Source organism: Equus caballus, chromosome 15 (genome assembly GCF_041296265.1).
Source record: "Equus caballus isolate H_3958 breed thoroughbred chromosome 15, TB-T2T, whole genome shotgun sequence".
NCBI classification, from domain to species: Eukaryota; Metazoa; Chordata; class Mammalia; order Perissodactyla; family Equidae; genus Equus; species Equus caballus.
The window spans coordinates 106004048-106026855 of NC_091698.1; the positions used below are offsets into that span (position 1 = coordinate 106004048).

At 47.6% G+C, this 22808-nt stretch overlaps 1 protein-coding gene across 1 annotated transcript in view; it reads right to left on the bottom strand.

Moving 5' to 3' along the window:
• TPO (thyroid peroxidase) overlaps positions 1-20245 on the bottom strand; it is a 70821-nt gene extending 50576 nt beyond the window's left edge. The window contains exons 1-5 of the mRNA XM_070236806.1: positions 20111-20245; positions 19199-19293; positions 13608-13692; positions 5950-6119; positions 3512-3644 (exon numbers count right to left, since the gene is read on the bottom strand). Coding sequence (XP_070092907.1) covers positions 3512-3644; positions 5950-6119; positions 13608-13692; positions 19199-19292 — 482 coding nt within the window. The 5' untranslated portion in view covers position 19293; positions 20111-20245. The remainder of the gene's footprint in view (positions 1-3511; positions 3645-5949; positions 6120-13607; positions 13693-19198; positions 19294-20110) is intronic.
• Between the last annotated feature and the right edge of the window lie 2563 nt (positions 20246-22808).

Genomic DNA, 22808 nt, shown 5'->3' on the forward strand with positions numbered 1-22808 from the left:
GTGTGTCTTTACTGAGACTCCATAGCTCCTGGGGGAGGTGCTGTTTCCCTCATGAACGATGATAGAATGTCACCCTCACTTCTTGGGCGATGGTCTCTCTTTTTGCTGGCAGACTTCCACGTTTCGGCAGCTCGCCAGGATGTCATGGCAGCCTGAAGCACTCACGTGTTTCTACAACATCCCGCGAGTCTGTGCTCTTAACCTGCATGATCAGAGACCTAGCCAGTGCAGCAGGACCAGGAGAGAGCGTGATAAACGCCCACAGCTGCGTCCAGTGCTGGCCGGGGACTCGTGGCCACCGTGCATGGCCCTCCTCCAGGCTCTGAGGCATCGCTCTCCGACGTTGCTCACTTGTGTTGGAAGAATCCCGGCCCCAGTGGGATGGACTTTTAGCACCGTCTTATTCCCTTATTAGATCTGGATTAATGAGAGCATTGGAAAAGTGGCCATAAAGCTGACACAAATAAATGAATAGAAACATTTCTGGAGGAGAGTTTTGCAAGGGAGACAGATGTCTGTGCCTCCACAGTGGCTCCAAGTTACTGTGATTTGTTTCAAACACTAGCTCCTCTCTCCTAGGCACCAGTCACTACAGACTTAAGGATGCCCTGAATTCTAGAGAGAATGGCAACTCTACAGTTCCAGCTTGAAGACAGCTTGGATGTCCAGCTCAGGACTGACACTGGGAGACTCCAGTCAACATGGGTCCTTCCAGCTGCTGACGTGGGAACACTTAGAACCGTGAATTTGTGCCTCCCCTGAAGAGAAGCACAAGGTCATATGTTGTTACATCCTGGGAGAAAATTGTTGAAGTTAATTATGTGCCAGGAGAAAACAACTGAAGTCAGCTTCTGACTTCTGTGAGTGCATCCTTTTCGCGCATCCCTGAAAGTGATGAGGATGTGAATGAGGACAGCGCTGCTTAGTAAGGATGTGCGGCCCCACAGGAGTATGACACCCTGCAGCAGCAGCTGATAGCCCCCAGGAATGAATTTGGTTTCCCAAAGATGCCTAATGCCCTGTCAGGTGGCCTTGAAGTGCAAGAAAGCTCAACTCATTGTTTACCGGGTCTCTGGCTGGAGCCACTGGGCTGGAGGCAATTCAAACCAGTCAGTCTGTGAGGCGGGACGTGTCATTGCCCGTCAATGAGGGAGACATCGGAAACCTCTCGGAGGTGGAAGTGTTCTTCTAGAACTGGTACGCACTCAGCATTTTCCAAAAACTCTGAAAAGCTTATTTATTCTGATGTCATTTGTACTCACTTTATGTTCTGAGATATTTAGTATTAGAAACAGCATCAGGTCCACCCACTTTCCCTTAAAGACTACCGAGCATCCTTGGGCCTCAGGGACTGCCCACCCCAGTCAAGGGCGTTGTTTTGTTTTTGGTTTTTTTTCAGTTCAACTGTCAACATTACTAACTGACATCTTGGTGCCGTCTCTAAATTTTAAAGTGCAGCCTCAGCTCTCACCAGCCACATACTTGTTGTTTAAGAGCTATTGTTTCAAGCAGTTTAAGTTTAAACACGCAGATGTTTCCAAAAGCTAGACTATGTTGAGTTTCCTTCCAGGAAAGCTCTGCAAGGTTTCACTCCACTGAAAATTTCACAAATTAGATCAAAACACAAATGAGAAAAAAAGTGCAACTATGATTACAACGCAAATTTCTAGAGAAAAAGGAAATTGTACGGTCAGTCATCAACTGTGAGGTATACATACACCCACAAGATATTTGAATGACAGAGACAACACTTACTTTGGATTTGTGACCATTTTGGGGCAAATTGATAATGGAGAATTATACACCAAATTATATATACTCCAAATTAGGTACTAAACCCGGGTAGATTTGGGGCTCCTGACAGTAATTTAAATGCATATATGAAATTTTACTTTCAGAGTTGATCATTTTCTCTATGAATTTATGAGTTTTGAAGGACAGAAGTTTACCCCAAGTAAGAGGTTTAGTGCAGAATTACTTTGTAAAGAAAATGGGCATTTTGGCCCTCGGTAGGATCTCGCCCTACAGCTTGCAATGCTGATTCCATTTCCCTGTATGTCTGCGCAGGATGTGCATTTGGCAAGCCTGGGTACCAGAGAGACGACTCAAGTCACGGGCTGTGTGTGTCACTGTGTGGCTGGAAACATCCTCTGTAGTCTCCGTCCATCTGATGAGGGCATAAGATGGTGAGGAGCCAGGTGTATTAGTGCTCGTTGCTGACTTGATATTATGCCTACCCTATGAAAAATTGTGCTATAACGAGAAGAAATCACAGCCAAAGTTTAATTAAATAATGGCTGCTTGACTGCAGGAGCCCTTCCCCAGTGCGCTCACAGGAAAGGCACACGGAATTACGTTTCTGACCCTCTGTGGCTAATGCCTTGGGCCAAGACCCAAGAGGTCTAGAATTTGTCCAGTGATTTCGTCACAACACTTACTGTAGTGGAGTTGTAGACTACGTGCTAGGAGTTTTAGAAACATTATCTCTCAAAAAAGACACAACGCTGCCAGGTAAGTGCTATTCCCATTCATGTGAAACAGGAGCCTAGAATGCCTGTGTGACCCACAGAGGGCGTCACAATTCCATCTACAGCCAGAACTTGACAGCACATGTGTGTGCTTTTCTAACATCTTTATGGTTAGAGATCCACATTTTTTTAAAAGGACAGATGCAGCATGCACGCACACACTCATGCATGAGAACACGGGCTGTGCGGGAACCCGAGGACAAGCCTTGGGAAAAAGTGGCAGAAGAGCAGAGTCTTGATGTAAAACGGGGATGCCTCGCTTGCTACCACACAAGGCGTTTGCCGCAGCACTGGCCACATCATCCAGACACAGTGGAGGCACAGAGAAGACATTGGGGGAAGCTGAGTCAGTTGCCCTTGCCGGGGTTGGGGGGAGGCAGGCTCAGGAAAAAATGGCTGCCACTCACTCATTTATATATTTATGTATATCTCTCTATATTTTCAGCACCTGAGTTGGTCTTCATTCCAAGTTGAGTCACGGCCTCTCCCATTCGGCCCATCCTCACACTGTGAAACCAGCCGTGCCCTCTGTGGCCTGAAGGAAGCCCTCCGCTACATGGTCATCCTTGCAATCCTGGTCTCGGCTCCTGCCCACAGCTCGGGGGGGCTCCTTACAGCACTGAGTCTCTGTGGTCCCGCCCTATCCTTTCTATCATGTTACTCTGCTATATTTTCTTCACGTCACTTGGCATCATCTTAAATTTCTTATTTTTTTGACTCTTTCCCCATCCCTCACCATGGACTGTTCTGTCCCGGGGCTGCGTCGCTTGCTCACACTGCTGTGGAACGGGCTGGGCAGTGCCAGGCCAGCGTGGTGTCCGGTGGACTCCTGCAGATGCAGTGAGGTAGTCAGAGCACGAGGAATTGGGAGCTCAGAGGCAGGAAAAGATTCACACGTGGTCTACAGAGCCCCACCCCTGACAGCGTCCAGTCACACTCAAATCCAGCTCTCACGAGGAGATCAAGACCACCGGAGAGAGTACCTGTTGTTGCACGCGCCAGTGATCAGCCTGTATCGGTCTGCCAGGCAGGTGCGCGGACACTTGGGGGGCAGCATGTGAGGCAGGCATCCGGACATGTTCGCAATCACGTTCAGGAGGTCTTCTGACAGAGCATCTGAGGGAAACGTCAAAGCATGAGCCCTCTTCTGCCCTAACAAATCCGCCTCATGAAGCAGGCCTTCGAACCCCGTCTCAGAGGGGGCTCCGGGGCTGCGCTGGGATTCCTAGTCACCCACGTCATTCTTCGCAGGCAGCTCTTCCTTCCCCTTTAAGTCAGTTGCGCTCCCATTTAATTCCCTTGAGCCTCCTTATTGCTAAGAATGTGAGTTTTTAAAATTTATTTTTGCTCTGTGATCTCTCAGAAAAGCAACTCTAAGAGTTCTGAGCCCCCCAGAGATAAGCCATTTCTCTGAGCCACGACAGTCCCCCAGGGACGTCTCCAAATGTCAGTTTGTCACAACCGCACAGCTGAGGCAGTGTGTCTGGCCACAGCCCATGGTTTCAGAAGACAGTGAATACGTAGTATTTACCTCTCCCCACCACAACCCTGCCTCAGTCATGTTTACTAACAGTATTCATCTGTCCGTCTACAAAACCCTTCTTTTTTCCTTCGTATTGATTTTTGGTTCTCTTCTTGTAAATCTTTCTAGATTAGAGCCCAGAAAATAGTCGTGTGTGTGTGTGTGCGCCAATTCTGCTGCTATTTATTCAAGAAATCAAAGCAAGTTCTGCTTTCTTGTCGGTTAGTAGAAGGAATCATTGGTTCTTTCTCCAGGATGGTTTGTGTGAATCTTCAAAGATAAGGCCATAAAACTGATTAACCAGATACCAATGAAACTGAGACATTTGCTAGAAAAACACTGGAAGGAGTGAGTTCCATTTTCAAATTGGAGAGAAACAAAACTAGCCTCTTAATAATTACTGTCCACTGAACGATCTTGGTTGGATGGCTCCACATGAACAGGTAAATAAACCTTAGCCTACAATTTGCGTTCAGGTAAAGGAGGACTATGCTTTCCTTAAATAGATGAGTACAGATTCTCAAATACTCAAACAGATGAGAAAATATAACGAACAAAGTGCATTAAAAAGAACCGCGCCATCACAGCCATGTTAATAAACAAAACCAGTGCTAGGAAACAGCCTGGAAGGAAAGGCACTGACATTTAACGGTGGATGTTGCTTGGCGATGACATGCTTGGAATCATTCGGATCCTTTTACTTTTCTTACATTCTGAATTTTCTGGATTGGCCATGTTGGTAAAGGAAATAACAGAAAACGTCTTAAATTATGGGGTTCTTCTGTTCTACATCATGGCCCACACCAAACCCATCAGCCTAATCTCCCTAGATACCCACACCCACAGGCCTGAGCAATGGTCATTGTGATTCTACAGCACGAACCAGATGACCTGCGACACTCTCTAACAGCAGAGGTCATCTCTACCAGAGCCCTAGCTTACACCAAGCAGGACGGTGGGCCAAGAACCCTTAGAAACATTTTCAACTGTATGATTTGGAAGAAAAACCGTTTCAAGTGAATGTTTGGTTTTTATAAAAATCAATTAAACTTAACTGTTAAGTTTAGTATCTGAGAATTCTAGTTAATTCTGGTTCAGCTGAATCTCTTATTCTAAAGGCTTAGTAAATCAGCACTAAGTTAATCTATAGCTGGTTAGAAGGAAAGAACTCAGAGACCAAGTAGCTCACGGCACCACACTGAAAAAGTCTGTCTAAGCTCATTAAAACAGAAATCTTGTTTTCTGGTCCTATCATAGGACTTACAAATACACCTTTTGATTGCAATCATTATCATCTCAATATCTTATATCGACAGTGTGCTTTAGATCTAACGCAACTTGATCCTTGACTTTATTTTGGTCAGTCGACAGCCACGTGAGTGAGTGGCCAGTGTTAGCACCCCCACTTTAGAGACGAGCAAATCGGTTCTCAAAGGCCTCGAGTAAGTCTGCTGATGCAATGGCCACTCGTGAGAAGCTGGGGTTGCCATCCTTCGCTCCCTGTAACCTGCCGCCTCCCACGTGAATGTGTTTCCTCAAAGGGCTTCTACGAATGGGCTCCCCAAGTTTTAACCAGGTCGGTAGGGAGGCCATGGAAGAACTCCTAAATTATATCAAATCTTGGAACAGGATGCTTAGATGATTGAGTTGGTTTTCCACATTCGATTTGAATAGCAGAGGAACGTTTCCCAGACTACGGAAAATGAAATATTGTAACTGTTTGATCTGCATTTTAAAGAACTGCATTTGTCCTGTGATGAGCAGAGAATTGCACCCCATGTGGTGACAAGGAAGAAACACTCCTGCCCACCCCCCGCCTGGCCCTCGACAGTCAACTGGTCCACCTGGTCCGCCCGTGGAGTGGCTGCTCCCAGACAGGGAGGGACACCACCTCCTTACCTGTTGGAGGCTGTGCTTGCTTAAGGTTCAAGTAGCCCCTCCTTCTCATCACCTGCACTGATGTTTCCATTATCTCGGCCGCCCGGGAAACAGCTCGGCTTGTTGGCTCAGGGAGTTTGGAAAAAGACAGCAGCTGCGATGGAGAAATGATCTCCCTTTTGTTGAGGTTTCTACGGCACAAAGAGGAGAGAGAAAATCAATTATTCTCTTACGGTTTCTTTGTAATTAATTGCTAGTCAATTAAGCAGACATTTATTGAGTACTTACCAGGTCCCAGGCTCCATGGGGAACTCAAGGCTGGAGCTTGTAGACATCCCGCTCACAGGAGGGCAGGACTCAGTGAGGGGGCAAGATGTGAATATAGATAATCTACCAATGTTGAACGATGAAGAGAATGGCCAATATCTGCACTTTGTAAACTTCTGTATCTGAACTCATTTGATTCTCATAACAACCGGGTAACATAAGCCTTCTCATCAAAATCCAGTGAGACATCAACGGATGAGGTGGGGTTCTGAGAGCGTGCAGCCCTGTCGAGGGCTCAGAGCCAACCAGTGCAGAGGCTGTGACCCAGCTCAGATCCCTGCTCTTTCCACTCCAATCAGAGAACCAACTCACCATACAGCAGAACACAGCAACAAAGCCGCTTGAGGTGAGAACGGAAAACACCCCGATGGAAAGTGCAACCTGGGGAGCCTGCCGCCCGAGTCACCCTCCCCAGCCGGCATCCTGTCCTCTCACGCGGGGGGGGGCCTGGGCCTGTCAGGTTCCAGCAGCTCCAACCATGGGGACTAATCAGGGGTTTTTAAGGCCCACCTGCCCACTGGAATTTCAGGTCCCAGGGACCCCTGGAGGGGCAGGACTGAGGTGGCCTCTGCAACAAAGCTGCCATCACCTGGGTGGCACCTGCAGAGTGGCATTGTGGAGGCTCCAGGAGCCCCGTCTGAGAACTCAACCCTAACGTGAACCCCAGAAGCATCAGGGGCCAGGTGGAGCCCAGGCACTGGCAGGAAATCCCATCCCGGTGACGATTAGATTTGTGGTTCACAACGCTGGGCCCTGGGGGGAAACAATCTCATGTGTCTCAGTTGTTCTGCTGGCTGTGATTAAGTGGGTTATTTATATTTTTTGTTTGTTAATGCTAACCAAGAATATACAGTCCTTACTGAGTGACAATAATGTGCCAGGGGCTGAGCTGAGCACTCGCCCATATTACTTCATTTCCTAAGTCATGACTTGTAAAACCTCAGAGATGGGTGCTGCAATTATGCCCATTTTACAGGTAGGACTTTAATTCATTGAAAAGTAAGGATCTTGCACCAGGTTGACAATCAATGAGTGACGGAGGCAATATTAATATACAAAAACTACACATGCACACAACGTATACATTAGAAACAAGCTGGTGTACACACAAATGCACACGGCATATAACGTAAAACATAAAATAGTTGTATACGAGAACTGCCAACTTTTTAAAAATCTTATTGAGGTCATATTTGTTTATAACATTGTGTAAATGTCAGGTGCACATAATGATATTTCAGCTTCTGCACAGGCTGCATCCTATTCACCACCACTAGTCTCGTTTTTATCCAGCCCCATACATGTGGGCCAACAGGTTTCTAAGGATACTGTGAAGTCATGAACTTTGAGGGGACTGAGACTTTGCAGAGCTAACCAGCTAGCTGGCGAGCCCACCATGGTTCCATGGGTGTTGACCAAGGACTGAGACTTTGCACAACTCACAAGCTAACATGGGAGTCTGCCACAGTTCCATTGGTGTTGGCCAAGGATACAGACTCTCAGCTCAGAGACAAGCGAAGTGACAACTCGCAGCAGCAGCAGGCCAGTGTTGGCATTTGTGTCAGTTCCCCGAGACTCTGTGGTAGACGGGAAAATGGCCCCCAAAGGTGTCTGCATCCTAGTCCCCAGAGCCTGGGAATATCTTTGGCTATACAGCAAAAGGAATTAAGTTGCTGATGGAATTAAGGTTGCTAATCAGTTGATTGTAAAATGGAGATACTATCTTGGATTATCCAAATGGGCCCAATGCAATCATAAGATGCCCTTAAAAGCGGAAGAGGGGGACGGGAGAGGGAGACGTAACTGTGGAAGAAGTGTCAGAGAAATGCAAGGTTACAACTTGAAGATGGAGGGAGGGGCCACGAGCCAAGGAACGCAGGTGGGCTCTAGAACGTGGAGAAGGCAAGAAAACAGACTTTTTCCTAAAACCTCAGAGCACAGTCCTGCCGACTGCCTTGGATTTGAGACTTCTCCACTTGGAACTGGAGAGAGGATAATAATAAGACTTACACCCTCACCTACCTGAGTCCCTAGCCGATTCTGCCAGCCACTGTGTTACCCTGGCCTCTAGGGAGGTAGATGGGTAGATATTCTTCAAAACTGTTGTACAGGATTTCTCCCAACAGAACGTAACTTGGAAGATAATACATGAACGTGGAACAGCTCTGACAGAAGCAGGCATGGGAAGCCCAGAGAAACACACACACACACATCTGTCTGGCACCCGGCTACAGGAGGCTGCACCTCAAAACACCGTGCCTCCCACCTCTCTGCCTGGTCTCCAGGTGGACAGCCTCTTGTCCTGGGGCCCCACATGCCAGCTGGCTGTTCTTGTCCCGGGACAGGCTGATGACAACTGAGGGTTTATGCCTTGGGCACGTGTCCTTCTCTGCACCTGGGCATCTTGGCAGCCCCCGTGCAGCCCCCACAGAGAGAGGCCTTTGCTGGCTGTCCCTTCCCTCCACAACCACTTTTGTGGGCTCCAGCTCTCTCAGGTCATGCAAGTTTGCCCAGGCAGCTTATACGACTGTTCAGTGGGCTGGAGTGTGCTCCATTCTGCTGTTTCCCACGGAGGCTTAGCAGTGGGTCATTCCCCATGCCCGTCAACAATACGATCACAATCTACACCTGAGGCCACAGCTGCACGCGTTTGAAGGCCTCAGCTTTAGAATAAGACATTAAGAAAAAACTGACACAGGGCCCAGCCTGGTGGCGTAGAGGTTAAGTTTGTGCAGTCTGCTTTGGTGGTCCCTAGTTCATGGGTTCAGATCCTGGGCGTGGACCTATGCACTTCTCATCAAGCTGTGTGGCGCTGTTCCCACAGACAAAATAGAGGAAGATTGGCACAGACGTTAGCTCAGGGACAATCTTCCTCACCAAAAAAAAAAAAAAAAAGAAGAAGAAGAAGTGAGAGATGCACATTCTTATTGCAGCAAAATATCTGACTCTGAACTCAAATTTGGGGAACTTCAGCTCTAGCTGGCTCAGCATTCTTAGTAAGAAGAGCCTGGGAGAAGAGCTATGCGTCAAGTTTATGTCCCCGGTAACACTCTGGATCTCTCTGAAATGGAGGATACAGGGCAATGGTGTCGTTTTCATTGAGGAATAATGCTCCTTAGCTTTTCAATCGGTCACCTGGGCAACGTGAGGAACGTTTTAACGTGAACAGTAAACAGGCTCAAAGGATGTCACTGACCTAAGTGCGGACGCTCCTGGTTGGATGTGTTCTGGAACTGCCAGCAAGTCGTGGATGCTGGAAACTGTCTCTGAATGCTAAAAGGGACGGATTTACCCATTGGGGGATGTGAGTCTCGGCAGATGGACACGCAGCTCAGGCCGTGCTGGAGGCTATTGAGCCCAACAAGGACATTTGGTTCCTTGTTCCCCAATCCCGAGACCCAAAGCCTGCTTAATGGGAATGCTCCCATCTTCTGCAGAAATGGAGAGAGGACAAGGGCACCCTGGGGCCGACCTGAACATGCAAACTGTGCGCACGCTTGTCCTGGAGAGAAAGGAAGACAAACTAGCAAGAGTGCTCAGGAACTAGGTTTTGCTGTAAGGCAAGTCAGCGCACCTCTGAGGCATGCAGGAGCCTTCCCTCATTGTGAGGGTCTTGGCAGGAGCCCCTCGGGAGGCGCTACCTTCTCACCGGGTTCCCTGAGGCAGGCCTGTTGGGATGCTCCCTCTCCCCGACATGGGTGCCTCTTGGGCCCCTTCCCGCCAGCCTCTCCTCACAGGGGCCCAGACTCCCCGGACCCCGTCTCCTCCTGTCAGAGGAAGGCAGGGTCTGGCGTCAGGGCCGAGCCCTCCTCTGCTCGCCCTGTTGTCACACAGCCATCAGCCTGAGATGTCAATTTCTGTCCTGCCCCAAAGTCTTAGGTTCTTTGTGTCCCCGTCCAAGGAAACTCATCTGCATGCCCCCCGGCAGCTGGCTGGCTCCTTCCACGCAAGGCCTCCAGGAGCCTTCTCCACTCTCCGTTTCTTCCCTCTTGATCCTCCTCCTCTTTCTCCTTCCTGCTCCTGTGTCTAACTCTCTCTGTCTGTGTGCCTCCCTCTCTCTCTCTGTTTCTCTCTCTGTCTCTTGGTCTCTGTCTTTGTCTCTCCTTCTCCATCTCTCTGTGTCTCTGTCTCTGATTTCTCTGTATCTCTGTCTCTGTCTATTTCTCTGTATCTCTGTCTCTGTCTTCCTGTCTCTGTCTCTATCTGTCTGTCTCTCTCTACTTCATGACAAAGAAGATCAAGGCTGCTGTCTTCTCCCGCAGACTCTGGCCCGGCCATGGCCAGCATTGTATCTCTTCATCCCCATTACCAGTTTCACACACATGTCTGCAGAATGGAGTAATGAAAGCCATTTGATATTCCTAATGGTCATTGTGGACCCTACATGACGCACTTTTTCCCTTGTTTTAGAATTTATGAAGGAAGCAGAAATCACATAATACATGAATCATAGTTTTTAGGATACAAAGTTACTTTAGAAATTTTTTAAGGATAAAATATATTGACTAATTATCTTATTTAGATAACTCAGGTTTCATGTTTTACTATTTCACAAATAATAAATAATTATGCAATTATTTGGGGATTTTTGTCAATACTAATTATTAAAATTGAATCATTCATTCTGTGACTAGTAAGCAAAAAGCAAATTAAGCACTTACTAGTTCATTGACCCTAAGAGAGAAACAGTTCCATGTAAGGAAAAAACTTAGCATTTCTAGTCTAAAACATACCTGCTAATCGTAAATAAATGACTTTATAAAGAAATTTCTGAAAACCACCTCAGAAGACCTTATTGATTATCCATCTAGATAAGTTTCCCCCCATCTTCATGTTTCCATTTAATTATCAACAGAAACAAAAATGTCAAACCAATCTGGGGCCACATTTCGTGTTTGGGGAGGGAACTTTGTAACATGGGATTTCCGTGCTCTGCGCTTGGCCAGGAGTGAAATGCGAGGGCTCCCTTTACCCACCTCTGCTCCCCGCGACCGACCAGCGGCTGTGTGACGCTGAAAGGCCATTTAAGTCTGAGACACCCCGGTCTCCTGTCCTCGTGGCTTGCAGTAAAACCTGCCTTGGAGACTCCATCAGCCTCAGCTCGCTGGTGGAGTTGTCACGGGTGAGAACCGCCTGAGACCTCCTCCCACGGCCAGGGAGCAGACTATGCCATGGACAGTGACGTCCCATTGTGCCAGATTAATGCCTTGGCCAAGGACAAAGTTCAATTCAGAAACCTAAGGAGAAAGTCACCTTCTAGGGTAGATCCTGACAGGGTTAAGGCTTGTTTGGCTGGTGGAACACAGGGTTCAACCCAGCTGAAGGTTCGGGTAAATGTGGCGTTTGCCTCATCCTGCAGCCTGGGCTCGTGCAGTGGCAGCGTGAACTGAATGCTTTGTGGGATAAAGAGGCCCCGATGCAGGCCCATCAGGTGCACTAGGGTGGTCACCGCAGGGACGTGAAGGTGAAGATGGTACACACAAGAGGGCTGGATATCACTGGGGAACAATTCTCCATACGTCTTGGTTGTTTCTCCTCAGCTCGTGAAAACACAGATGCTGCCCACCTTTGTTCCAGTCGACGTTCACCAAGCTGTTTAGATAGCGAGTACATCTGCCTCCACAGAACGCTGTTATCTCCCCGTGTAACAGAGGTGTGTCCCCTCCAGGGCCAGAGCCATCACAAAAGGTGCAGGTTCCTAAGCTCTGGGCCCTGCCCATGTGCACTGCCCCAGGGGAGCTGGTCCAGGGACCACACACCTGCTGAAGCAGGGCTGCTGTTCTGCTGTGAGTGAGCTCCTCGTCTCTGAGCCAGGAGTTTCGTGCCTTCTCTGGCACCGTGCAACCGTGCTGGGCTGGTCATTGGCTGTGAGAAATGTGAAATCCCAGACACTTTGCCATTCTGGACACGTCTACAGGCCTCAGTCTGTTCCCACATTGCTTTCCAAAAATGTGGTGCCGTGCTGCCATCCAGGAGTGTGTGGCAGAACTGGTCACAGCTTTCCCTGTGGATATTACTAAAGCTTTTTTTTATTTTTCAGCTACAAAATAACTAGGTTTCTTTTTAAGTGTAAAAGTATTTTGTTATCAAAATTTTTACTCACAGCTGCTTATCAACTAATCAACCAAATATTTTTGGATTATCTGTAGAATACCCACCCCTAAATTCAGTGCAATATTAAGTGTTTGTCTTTACAGAGGAATGTGAACTTCCTGAGAATGGAGGATATTTGTAATTTATCTTTGTATCCCCAGCATCTAGCACAGAGCCTGCTATATAATAGAAACAGTACTTATTGAAGAAACAAATATATTTTGAGCAGTAGAGTATTATTTGAGAGTTATCAAAAAGCAAATCTTTCCAATAAAATGTCCCCAGCTGGCTTCCACGAGCTCCTACCACCATCAGCCACCTCTGGGATCAAGGATCCTGTTAGCACACGACTCTTACTGAGAGAGGAACATGAGCTATGACTGTGCACTTGTCCACTCCCATTTCTTCACGGATAATTGATGTCACAGTCTTAGACATGCTGACGTATGTATGAGGTCATGAGAAATAGTCTTTCTTTCTTTCCCCTTTGATTCAAGTTTTTAGAAAATAGGTAAAAGTTAGTTTTCAGCCAATATGGACAATAGGGTGTTTTCTGGCTAGAAGGGTAGAAATTTCGACTAAATCAGCCACTGCCTGGTGATATTCTGTATCTTGAGAGCTTACATAATTATTAGCCAACTTCTGACAAAATGATGTACTTGTGAGGATGAATCTGCTTCTCAGTTCTGCTCTTTTGCTTTGTTTGTTTTACAAACATCTAAGGTGAAAATTTAAGACTGACGTGAGTTACAGATTTAAAATTCAGGTTCTCAGTTACTTAGAACAGATGATGGGTACATTCAGTCCCTCATCACAGGTCCTGGGTGATGCTACAGCCACATCCCGATGACCCAACACCAGGGACCTGGTGTCTGGATGGCTCCTGTCCTCCTTTGTCTGTGCCTAATTCTTGAGGACAGAGTCCCCCTAATCTGTCAGACTTCAGTCTCTACCATCTTTTAAACCAGCATATGGTGAATTCCAGCCAGATCACCTTGCTTTGCTCTCTTTTGCTAGAGAAAGAATTGAAGACTGAACGCTGGTTCTTTCAGTTGCTTGCACTTGATCCTAGGAAGGTGAATTGACCCATGTGAGCTCCAGCTCCTAATTTGTAAAGTGGAGATGCTGGGACTAATTTTGGAGACTATCATGAAATTAAAACAGGCAAATGTGTGAGGACTCACACAGGATGGGCACAATCCGGGTGACACGCACGTCTTTTCCCCACCTCCTCTCCTGGACCCTTTGGAACGTCCTACCTTTTCATTGTGTTGTAGATGGCGTTATCCACCACGAGCCTGCTCTCCTCCAAAATTCGGATAACGTGAGAGTCCTCCGTCTTCCCTGTAGAGTGAGATACCACACAGTCAAAACTCGATTGGATTCAGCAATTCCCCGTCTTTTTAGCTCTCTCCACTCAGTCCAGCTGGATGTGCTGATCAGCGCACGGTTTCTGGGGCTGTCAGCTCTGTGGGTAAATTTACTCGTGGGCCTCAGTTTCCCCATTTTAAAATGGGTATTAGTTCCTCCCTCGCAGGGCCACCTGTGGACTGGGAGGAGGGAAGGACCCAACACTGTCCTGACCTCGGCCCAAGGTCAGTTTGGCAACACTTATTTCTCACCTGCCCAAACCACCTCTCACGACTCTGAATAGCTTTTTCCGAATATTTTTATCTATACCAGTAATTATAGAAAGTTCATAATAACATTCGCCTGTTTCAACTTGTGCATTTACAAGAGATAAATTATTCAAATCTACTGGCAGTTTCCAATGAAAAGACTCCCATTTTATCTTATTTTTTTATTTTTTAGTGGTTGGAACATTTAATAAGTGCTGTGCTCTGAAAGTTTGTGTCTCTCAAAATTCACACGTTGAAATTCTAATGCCCTATTTGATGGTATTAGGAGATGAGACCTTTGAGAGGTGATTAGGTCGTGAGGGTGGGGCCCCCATGAATGAGACTTATGCCCTTCCAGTAGGGGTCCCAGACAGGTCCCTCACCCCCTCCACCGTCTGTGACCAGGAAGGGCCCTCACCAGACACCAGATCTGCCGGTGCCCTGACCTCGGGCCTCCAGCCTCCAGAACTGTGAGAAGTAAATGTCTGTTGTTATGAGCTTGCCAGTCTATGATATTCTGTTACTGCAGCCCAAACGCACTGAGACAGCCAGTTAAGATGCCATTTCTGGGTTAAAAAGTGAGGTTCTAAATGAACAACATAAAGTAGTCAAATCCTTCCCGTAATACACGCAAAAAAGTCTGTTTCTAAATTATCTTTTGCATAATCAATTCTTTATCAAAGGAAGTACATTTATTTCTAAAAATAAATAGAATATCAGAATGTTTTCAAATATTACACCTCTATATAGAAAAAAGATTGTTTTTAAAGAGGTAAATATCAATATCTTTAGAACTAAGTAGGCATGGCATATTCCAGAAAATGTATTAAATTCGTGAATAAACTTAGCAGGATGAAGTTGCCTGATGGCCTCTGTCCTAAAATTTAACTAATGATTTCCTTGCAAGAGGAAACAAAGTGACTGGGAACCCTTAGAAAAGTTTGAGGGTCTTTAGGCTGCAGGTTCATCGAGGCAGAAACCATCTCACGTCCCCACCGTCCACCTGGGTGCTGGCGTGGCGCCCACACATGGGGGACCCCATCAGAGCATCTAAGGGCTGTCAGGGCTCCAGCCTCGAGCGCCTGCAAAGCATCCACCAGCCCACAGCAAACCCTCCATACTGTCACTCCTCCGCTCCTGCCTGTTTCTGCCCGACCCAGTCTGTGCTTCTGACCGTCACATTTCTTAGTGTAGTACAGCCAAGTGAGGAAAAGTTCCCCGTGGACCGTCCCTTGGGGTTCTGGGAGAAGCTGGGCGGAGGGTGACCCTCCCTCTGCAGGGTCTAATAGAGAGCCCTGGGGGCAGCTGCAGTGGGCAGGGTCCCCAGGGCAGGGGTGGTGCATGCAAGCTGGGCTCCGCAGGTCCAGGCCTTAAAGGCTGTGAGTTCTGGCCGTGGTATCTGAACACAGGCCAGCCTCACATGAGTGCACTGTGGCACAGACAGGTGACAGTGTGGGGGGACCAGGGAACCTCAGAGGAGGCAGAGGCAGGGGCATCCAAGGACCCGTGTGCTTGAGGGGGTGGAGAGAGTTCCCTCAGATGTCAGGGATGGACCCCCACAACAGCCTGGTGTCAATACACTTGTGGTTTTCATGCATTTCCTCTCATTCCTTCTAAAGCGACCTTGGCGCTCACGTTTTCCTTTCTGAAGTCAGCCATGGCCCCTCACTTGCCAAATGCAAGGGTCACCCACACACTTGAATTTGGTGCCAGATTTTCTCCACTAAGATCAATGGCTGGTTCTTCACAGGCACTTGGCAATGTGTTAGAACAAACTGATTGAGTGTAAAGGAAAATGTTTGTCTGCTATCCTTGGAATTAGCAGTTGCTAGAACGTCATTTCTTGTTATTGACAGATGTTAATATAATTTAAGCTTAACTGATCACTTGTGGCCTACTCTCCAGTCTCTTTTCTCATTACAAAATAGTTTACTGAATTTCTAAAAATTGTGTTACAGGCTTGCAGATTATTATTCTCTTCAAATTTTTGTATAAGAAATGTATTTCCCCCAGAAAAACGTAATTCTCCTCCACGACAGTCTCAGGTCTCTGCTGGGGCTCGACAGACGTGCGCTGCTTGGTCTCTTCTAGGCTGCACGGGAGCGCCGGGCGGAAGAGGATCCTTGCTTCCCGGCTCTGTGTCACTGTCTTTGCTCAGCAGCTCCTTCCAGTCCAGAGCCGGCCGCAGGGTGAGGGTGGTCCCGGGGCGGCGTCCAGTCGTAGGATCACAGACTTGGACATTGCGAACCTAGCCTCTTCTTTTCAGATCTGAAAACTAAATTCTAGAGCTTCACGTGACTTGTCTGATCAGCCTTCTAAGGATGGTTACCATCCCGGCAGGGTGTGCTGTCCCCCACAAGTCCCGCTCCGTGCATATTCGTCTCCTATGTGGAAGAGTCAGAGGGCAGGAAGCCGTTGTGCAAGAAAATACTTTCTTTCAGAAAGAAGGAAGCTACTTATTTCCAAAGAGTATTGATCTTAAAAAAAAGAAAAAGGACCAGAAGGCCCAAATCTTCCTTCTCTGCCACAGAAACTGGGCCTGGCTCCTGCGCCCGCCCCTGACTGGCTGTGAGGACTTGGTTTTGCTCAGAGCTATGTCTTGATTCTTCCTTTAATAATCCCGATTTGCTGAAATCCAATGGACTGGAACAAAGCTTGCCAACTCTCCTTTTTAAACAATTCACGCATTAGGCTGGCTTCCCACATTTCTCAACCTGCAGGCAACACCTCTGCTTCCTGTTGTTTATTTGCATCTTATTTTCTTTCAGTAGCTTTAACTTGTTGGGACATTTGCCGTAAAGATAATTGCACATAAATCTTGGCTTTGTGCAAACCCTGGAAATTCATCCTGATCCTCATGGGGATGAATACACACGGTTTCCATGAAAACCTCCCGTCAGGTTTTTTGAGAAGGGACTCATATAGAATTTTTTCTTAGACCCACAATGGTTATGCATGTATTTTTGAGCAAAAACGAAATCTTTTTCACCACTGAATTATTTTTACTACAGAATTTTCAGGTGCTGAAGTTTATTTCTCTTTGATCTGATGGCCTCGGGATCCGACTCCAGAATGTTCACTGAGCCGGAATCTCTCATGCTTCACAGAAGTGCACAGCTGTGTGAGGCCTCGCTTTGTTGCTCAAACATTCCTCCAGTTCATGAACCAGCTACAACGCGTATCCAGGACTGATGTTTGCTGCTGGCTGTTTGTCAGCCGGATTCGGATGCGTGTGCCGTCGTTTCTGCGTAAAGACCTGGGAAGTGAGAGTGAGTTTGATCGCAGCTCTGCCACCTCCGGGTCTCTGTTCTCTGCGCTGTGAAATGGGTGACTGGACCGCACTGGGATGAGCAGCCCGCCTGGCATAAGGCTGCGGGGAGCACATCCGCCTCAGACCATCATCTGTGGGCCAGCAAAGACCCTGGTCCTCATGCCCAGAGCCTCAGGCTGGCTCTGAACAATGGAGAGGGAGCAGTGCATCTGTCTGCATCCCAAGTCTGTGAGCACAAGCGACGCAACCGACTCACATGGAGAATCAAGTGTTGCTGTCATTTAAATCTTGGCTATGGTGCAATGCGACTGACGAAATTATGCTTCAGAGAAAGTTTCCCAGCGAGTAATTACTTTGTTTCAAAGCTACTGTTGGCTTGTTATCAACTGGGAAAAAAAATTTCTTAATAAGGAATGTAAAATTGAAACACTGTGAGATAAATTATTTTCTAAATAAGTAATTTACAAGTAATACACCAGCTTCAAAAGATCCTGATGAACAATGAAATAGGCTGTATTATTAAATGCTGCGTTGGGCATTATTTATATGTTTATTGAAAGTTTACGCAGGAAAAAAAAAATCAAATCTCTCAGAGATGGGGAAGTAATAAAAAATTGCTCTAGCAAAGCCATAGATACCACATTTCCCAATTTTTAAAAAATATGATTTCTAAAACCAAAAACTGTGCTGCACAGGTATTTTTATATTCTGTTGACTAGCTCTCGTGCAGCACAATTTTGTCATAACTAGCCACAGGACTTCCAGCTGTTGTTACTATGGTTTTGCAGAACTAGGACCTTAGTAAATAATAATGTGAGGACAGATTAATCACTTCACAAAACGTTCGCTGAACATCTGTCGTGTGCCAGGCACTAGGATGAGTGATCGATGTGGGGAGGTGGAAGCATTTTCCTCTAACGTGTGAATTGGGTCTCATTTTTCTAGTGTTGGCCTGGCACACTGCACACGATACTTTACATGGAGTGTGTCATTGACACACGGAGTAACCAGGACGGATAATTCCCAGGTTCCTCCAGCTTACAGATGAGGAAAGGGAAGGAACACAGAGGGGCTCCCCAGTTAGTGAACAGCAGGAGCAAGCCAGTCCTGCTTTCTCCCACCCCAGAGCTCGCCTCCTCGTTCCTGACGCAGTGGATGGCCGGGTGCTTTCTAAGAAGCATGAGAGTAGGTGCAGGACTTTAGTGCAGCTTTCCATAAGATGCACAGCTCCAGAATTTAGTAAAATTGGAAAAACTGTGGCTTCCAGCAGGAGTGTGGGTGTGGGCTTCAGGGACCCAGAGTGCTGGCCAACCAGGAGATGACCGAGAGGCCGGAGGTTCCCAGGGGAGGCCAGCCGGAGCAGAAGCTCCAGTGAGGCTACGTGGACCGCCCGACGACCTCCAGAGAGGCGGGAGGCTGCCCAGTGAGGGGCGACGCTCCAGAGGCCAGCAGCCAGGGAGCATCCGAGAAACGCCCTCCATGTTCTGCTGGAGTACATTCCCTTCTGGGTGCTTGGGGATTTGTCCTGCTTTTTAATTTTTTTTCTTAGCAAAACAAAAGCAGAGTTGGAGCTGTGACTATTTTAATCACTGCCTTTCCTTAGCTTTCTTAACTGAATTTGGCAGTGCAGACACCCTGACTCCAGAAAATATATCACAGAAGTGATTTAATAAAAAATGGTTTTGTAGCAAATGAGCAAACACTACTCCCGAAGAAATTTTTTTTAAAACATGTGAGCTGGTGAAATGGAAATTTCCTATTGTGTAATCATAGAAAAATCAGTTATTTTTCACAAAGAATTGTATTCTAATTCTTCTAAACTCAAGAATTATTATTCTTTCTGGGAAAAGCAGAAAAAAACTCCAAAGGGCTCCTAACTGACTCGAGAAATACCTGATGCTTCTGTTTTGTGAACAATAACTTTGTAAGGTCAAAAGATGGTATTTGACTTGTTACTTACCCCAAAGGAGGTCCTTGCCTCTCAGGATGAAAGGGAAGAGAACTCCAGCGCAGGCCACAGCCAGGGTGGCCCCCAGGACCACGAGTGCTCTCATCCTGGAGTGACGAGGGACACAGAATGTGCAGACGATCAAGGGCAAGGTCGACGGGAGCCGCTTTTTGGAATTTGTTAGTTAAATCTCTGTCAGCCGACTCTTCACTTACTGGTCTCTACAAAGGTGAAGTAGTCCCTTAAGCTTGGGCCTCAAGCTCTGAAGATTCTGAATTACCCGGGGAATCAAGGAGACTGTCACTCAGGTATGGTGTCAATTATTTGACCAGTCCTAATTTGAAAATGGGTGCTTCCTGTTTGGCAGCTACAGTCACCAAAATAGCTCAGTAAGATGGTGATGTCAAACAGTGTAAAATTTCTGAGAATAAGATAAATGTGTTTCCCATAATACCTGAATAGTACTAGGAATTTAGCCAATTTAAAAGTGGTAAATAAAGTTTCTAGAGGCATATGGAATTTCTTACAGCATTCTTTTCCTTGCTCATAAAATGATTTCAGATTACAGGGTTGTTAGGACAAAGCAGAAAATTCAAAATCAATCATTTCTACTTTCCAAATCTTTGTTTTCCCACTCTCAGGCTTTCTGTCACTGTTTTTGAACCACTAATTTTGTTAAATGGGATAGCACTGACCAGTACCTTCTGAGGGGAGTGCATCTTGATAACTCACAACCCACGAATGGACCTGACATTTAAGCCGGGGTCATTGAAAACGTTACGGTCATCCATCAATCAGCTTTGCTCAGAGCCACCACGCATATTTGCCACACAGCCCAAATAACGGCCGTTCCCGGACCACTTTACAAGTTTCAGTGATGAACTTCTCTCAGAAAATGGAAAAATCAAAGTTTTACAGCCTGACCTTTCTCCTCTTCTCTGCCACGGAGGTGAGCAGGATGGACGGGGAGCTCTGCCAGTGCCGTAACTCTTCCGAAATGTGAGCCTCAGCTGCTCCCGGAGCTGGCCACCTGCTGTGTAAGCCGGCACCACGCTCCGACGCCCGCTCAAGCGGTCGGGACCTGCGTGGCTTCCGTCCGTGTGGTGCCGAGCTGTCGCCCGGGCTGCGTGTGCACGTGGAGCTGTTGTGCGTGCTGGTCAGAAGCAAAGCACCGTCTCGTTTTGGTGCACCTGAGCGAGCCTCTGGCCTCGGTCGGAAAGTAAGGGGGGAAAAAAATGTACGTGCTGAGAAGGAGGGAACCAACTAAAATTGACCTCTCGCAACACTTGCTTTCTCCTTTCCCACTTCTCTGAGTTAAATACCTGATGAAAAACAGGATGTTAATCTTCAGAGGCACCTGGATCGGGGGCTGCTCCACGGGCCCTGGCTGATGGCCCTGCAGCTCCGGGTCAGTTACATGGCATCCTTGAGCCTCGGTTTCCCCATCTCCAAAAGGAGAACAAGGCCCATTTCCCAGTTGTGGGGTGAATTATGGGCACTCTCAGCTCACCAGGCAGGCCCCCACTCCATCCTCACGATGGGTCTATGCAAAGAGGCACCAGACATGCCTAAGAAAAGGCGAAATGACTCTTTTGAAAGTCGAGAGACAGAACATTTTCAAGGTTAATCTCCTTTCAGACTATATTTCTCAGCATGAAAATGGTCAAACTAACATGTTTTCAACAATTCTTTCAGGCTAATGATGGCATCATTATAAAGACTTTCATTCCAGTTGTATATTAATCCGGGACTTTGAACTTCTCCGTTTTCCATCTAAACCTTTGGGTTTCGACTTTATGGAAATCGTCTTCCTCTTCCTCCTCATCTTTTTCCCTCTCTCCTTTGGGACTTATTCAGACATGGCTGATGCTTCCTCTAGGAAAGTTAAGATTAAATTCTAAAACACGGTGCAAAGAAAGTCATCTGACTACCAGCCTATAGTCAGGAGATATTTTGAAGCATCAGAATGCTGTGATTGGCATTAGAAAGACCCTTTTCCCGTTGGAGAACGAGAACCAGGGCCTGGGAGGAGGAGCCTTCTCCTCAGTTAGCTTAGAAGGCTGGAAATGCTCCTCAAAGACTCTGCTGTAAAAAATAAATTTAGGTTTCTCTCCATCTCTGAAGCTACAGCTACATAATGAAGAGGCTGAAAGTGGAGATAAGACGATAAGAAGTGCGCATAAATCACTGTAACACAGAGTGGAAGGCCGTGAATGCCGCGGGAGACAGATACAGAGCCGTGGAGCGCAGGAGGCGGGGAGAGGAGCCCCATGCGCCTCTGCGCTGCAGGTGGCACGGAATTCGAATGACAGCCAGGCGGGGTGCAGAGGGACAGCTGTGTCTCCACCACAAAGGAAAGACTCTCGTGCAGGACATTGCAGGCACCAAGCCGAGAATCCACAACCCCCGCAGACGTGGATCCAGGAAGCAGCAAGGGTTCTATGAAGAAGTGTTATTGTTTATTCATACTATTATCACTGCCAGTTAAAGACGTGGGAACTGAGGTCCAGAAAGTCTCGGAGACAGGGATCTACAAAGCCCAGGGCCTGTGTGTCTCCACTCCCAGGAAGAACAGCCTGGTGGTGATCCAGAGTGGGGCTGTTAGTGCTCAAAGGGAGTCTGGGCTCTTGTCTTAGAGGAAATGAGAGAGAGCTGTGGGGAGTGGGGGAGTGACACTGCTTCCGGACCTCAGGTGACAGCCAGAGGGCGTCGAGCTACAAGAGGATCGTGCAGGGGGATTAAGATGGGTCCAGTGGGGCCCTAGGGACTGGAACACAGACCTGGAATGGTCAGGAGGTGAAATGGAGCTTGGGTGGGGGGGCGGGCGGGAACAGACCACGTGGAGAGGAAACCTCCCAATTCTGAATTTGTGGCTGTTTTTCCTCACCTGTCCACCACCAGCGCACAGGCTGGCACCGTCTTCAGCTCTGCCACTCCCGGGAGGCCAGGCTCTCCTTCGTCACGTCTGACAGAGGCTCTCCCTGGCCCACATCCACTCCTTGCTCCTCAGCCTCCGCTTCTCACTGGGGCTCGAGAGTCAGAGTGGAGACCACGTGACTCTGAGATCAGAGACGGTCTCCAGACATAGACTGATGTCCTTCTACTGGGGATCTCCAAGGTCGCTGTTGAAACTCAGCGTCCTCACTTCTAAGTGCAGTGACCACTGTGTGGACACTGTGTGCACACACACACACACACACACGAAGCAAGCAGCATTGCACCTGACACAGCACACACACAGTAAATGAGGAAAACTGTCCAGACCCCCTCTCTCAGCATCCCCCACGCTCCTCATCCTGCGTGAGGTCCCTGACCTTCCCTGTTCAGCCAGGCCTCTTGCCCACAGCCTGTGTCCACTCCCGTCCATTGAAGCTGTCCTCATTGTGCCCAACAGCAAGGCCATCTTCCCAGAGGTGCACACACCTGCGAAGTAAAACTCAATAACTATGGTCTTCTTAGAAGAAAGAGTTGTGGATTTAGTCTTCAAGGAACTCATGTCTCAGGAAAAACCGTGTACCGGGTGGTTCACTTGTACTGGGGTGATTGTTCCGTAAGCTGGGTGCCAATAAGCCACTCCACAGAGGGGCAGTTCTGATGAGCTGAATGCTTTGATGGAGGCAGA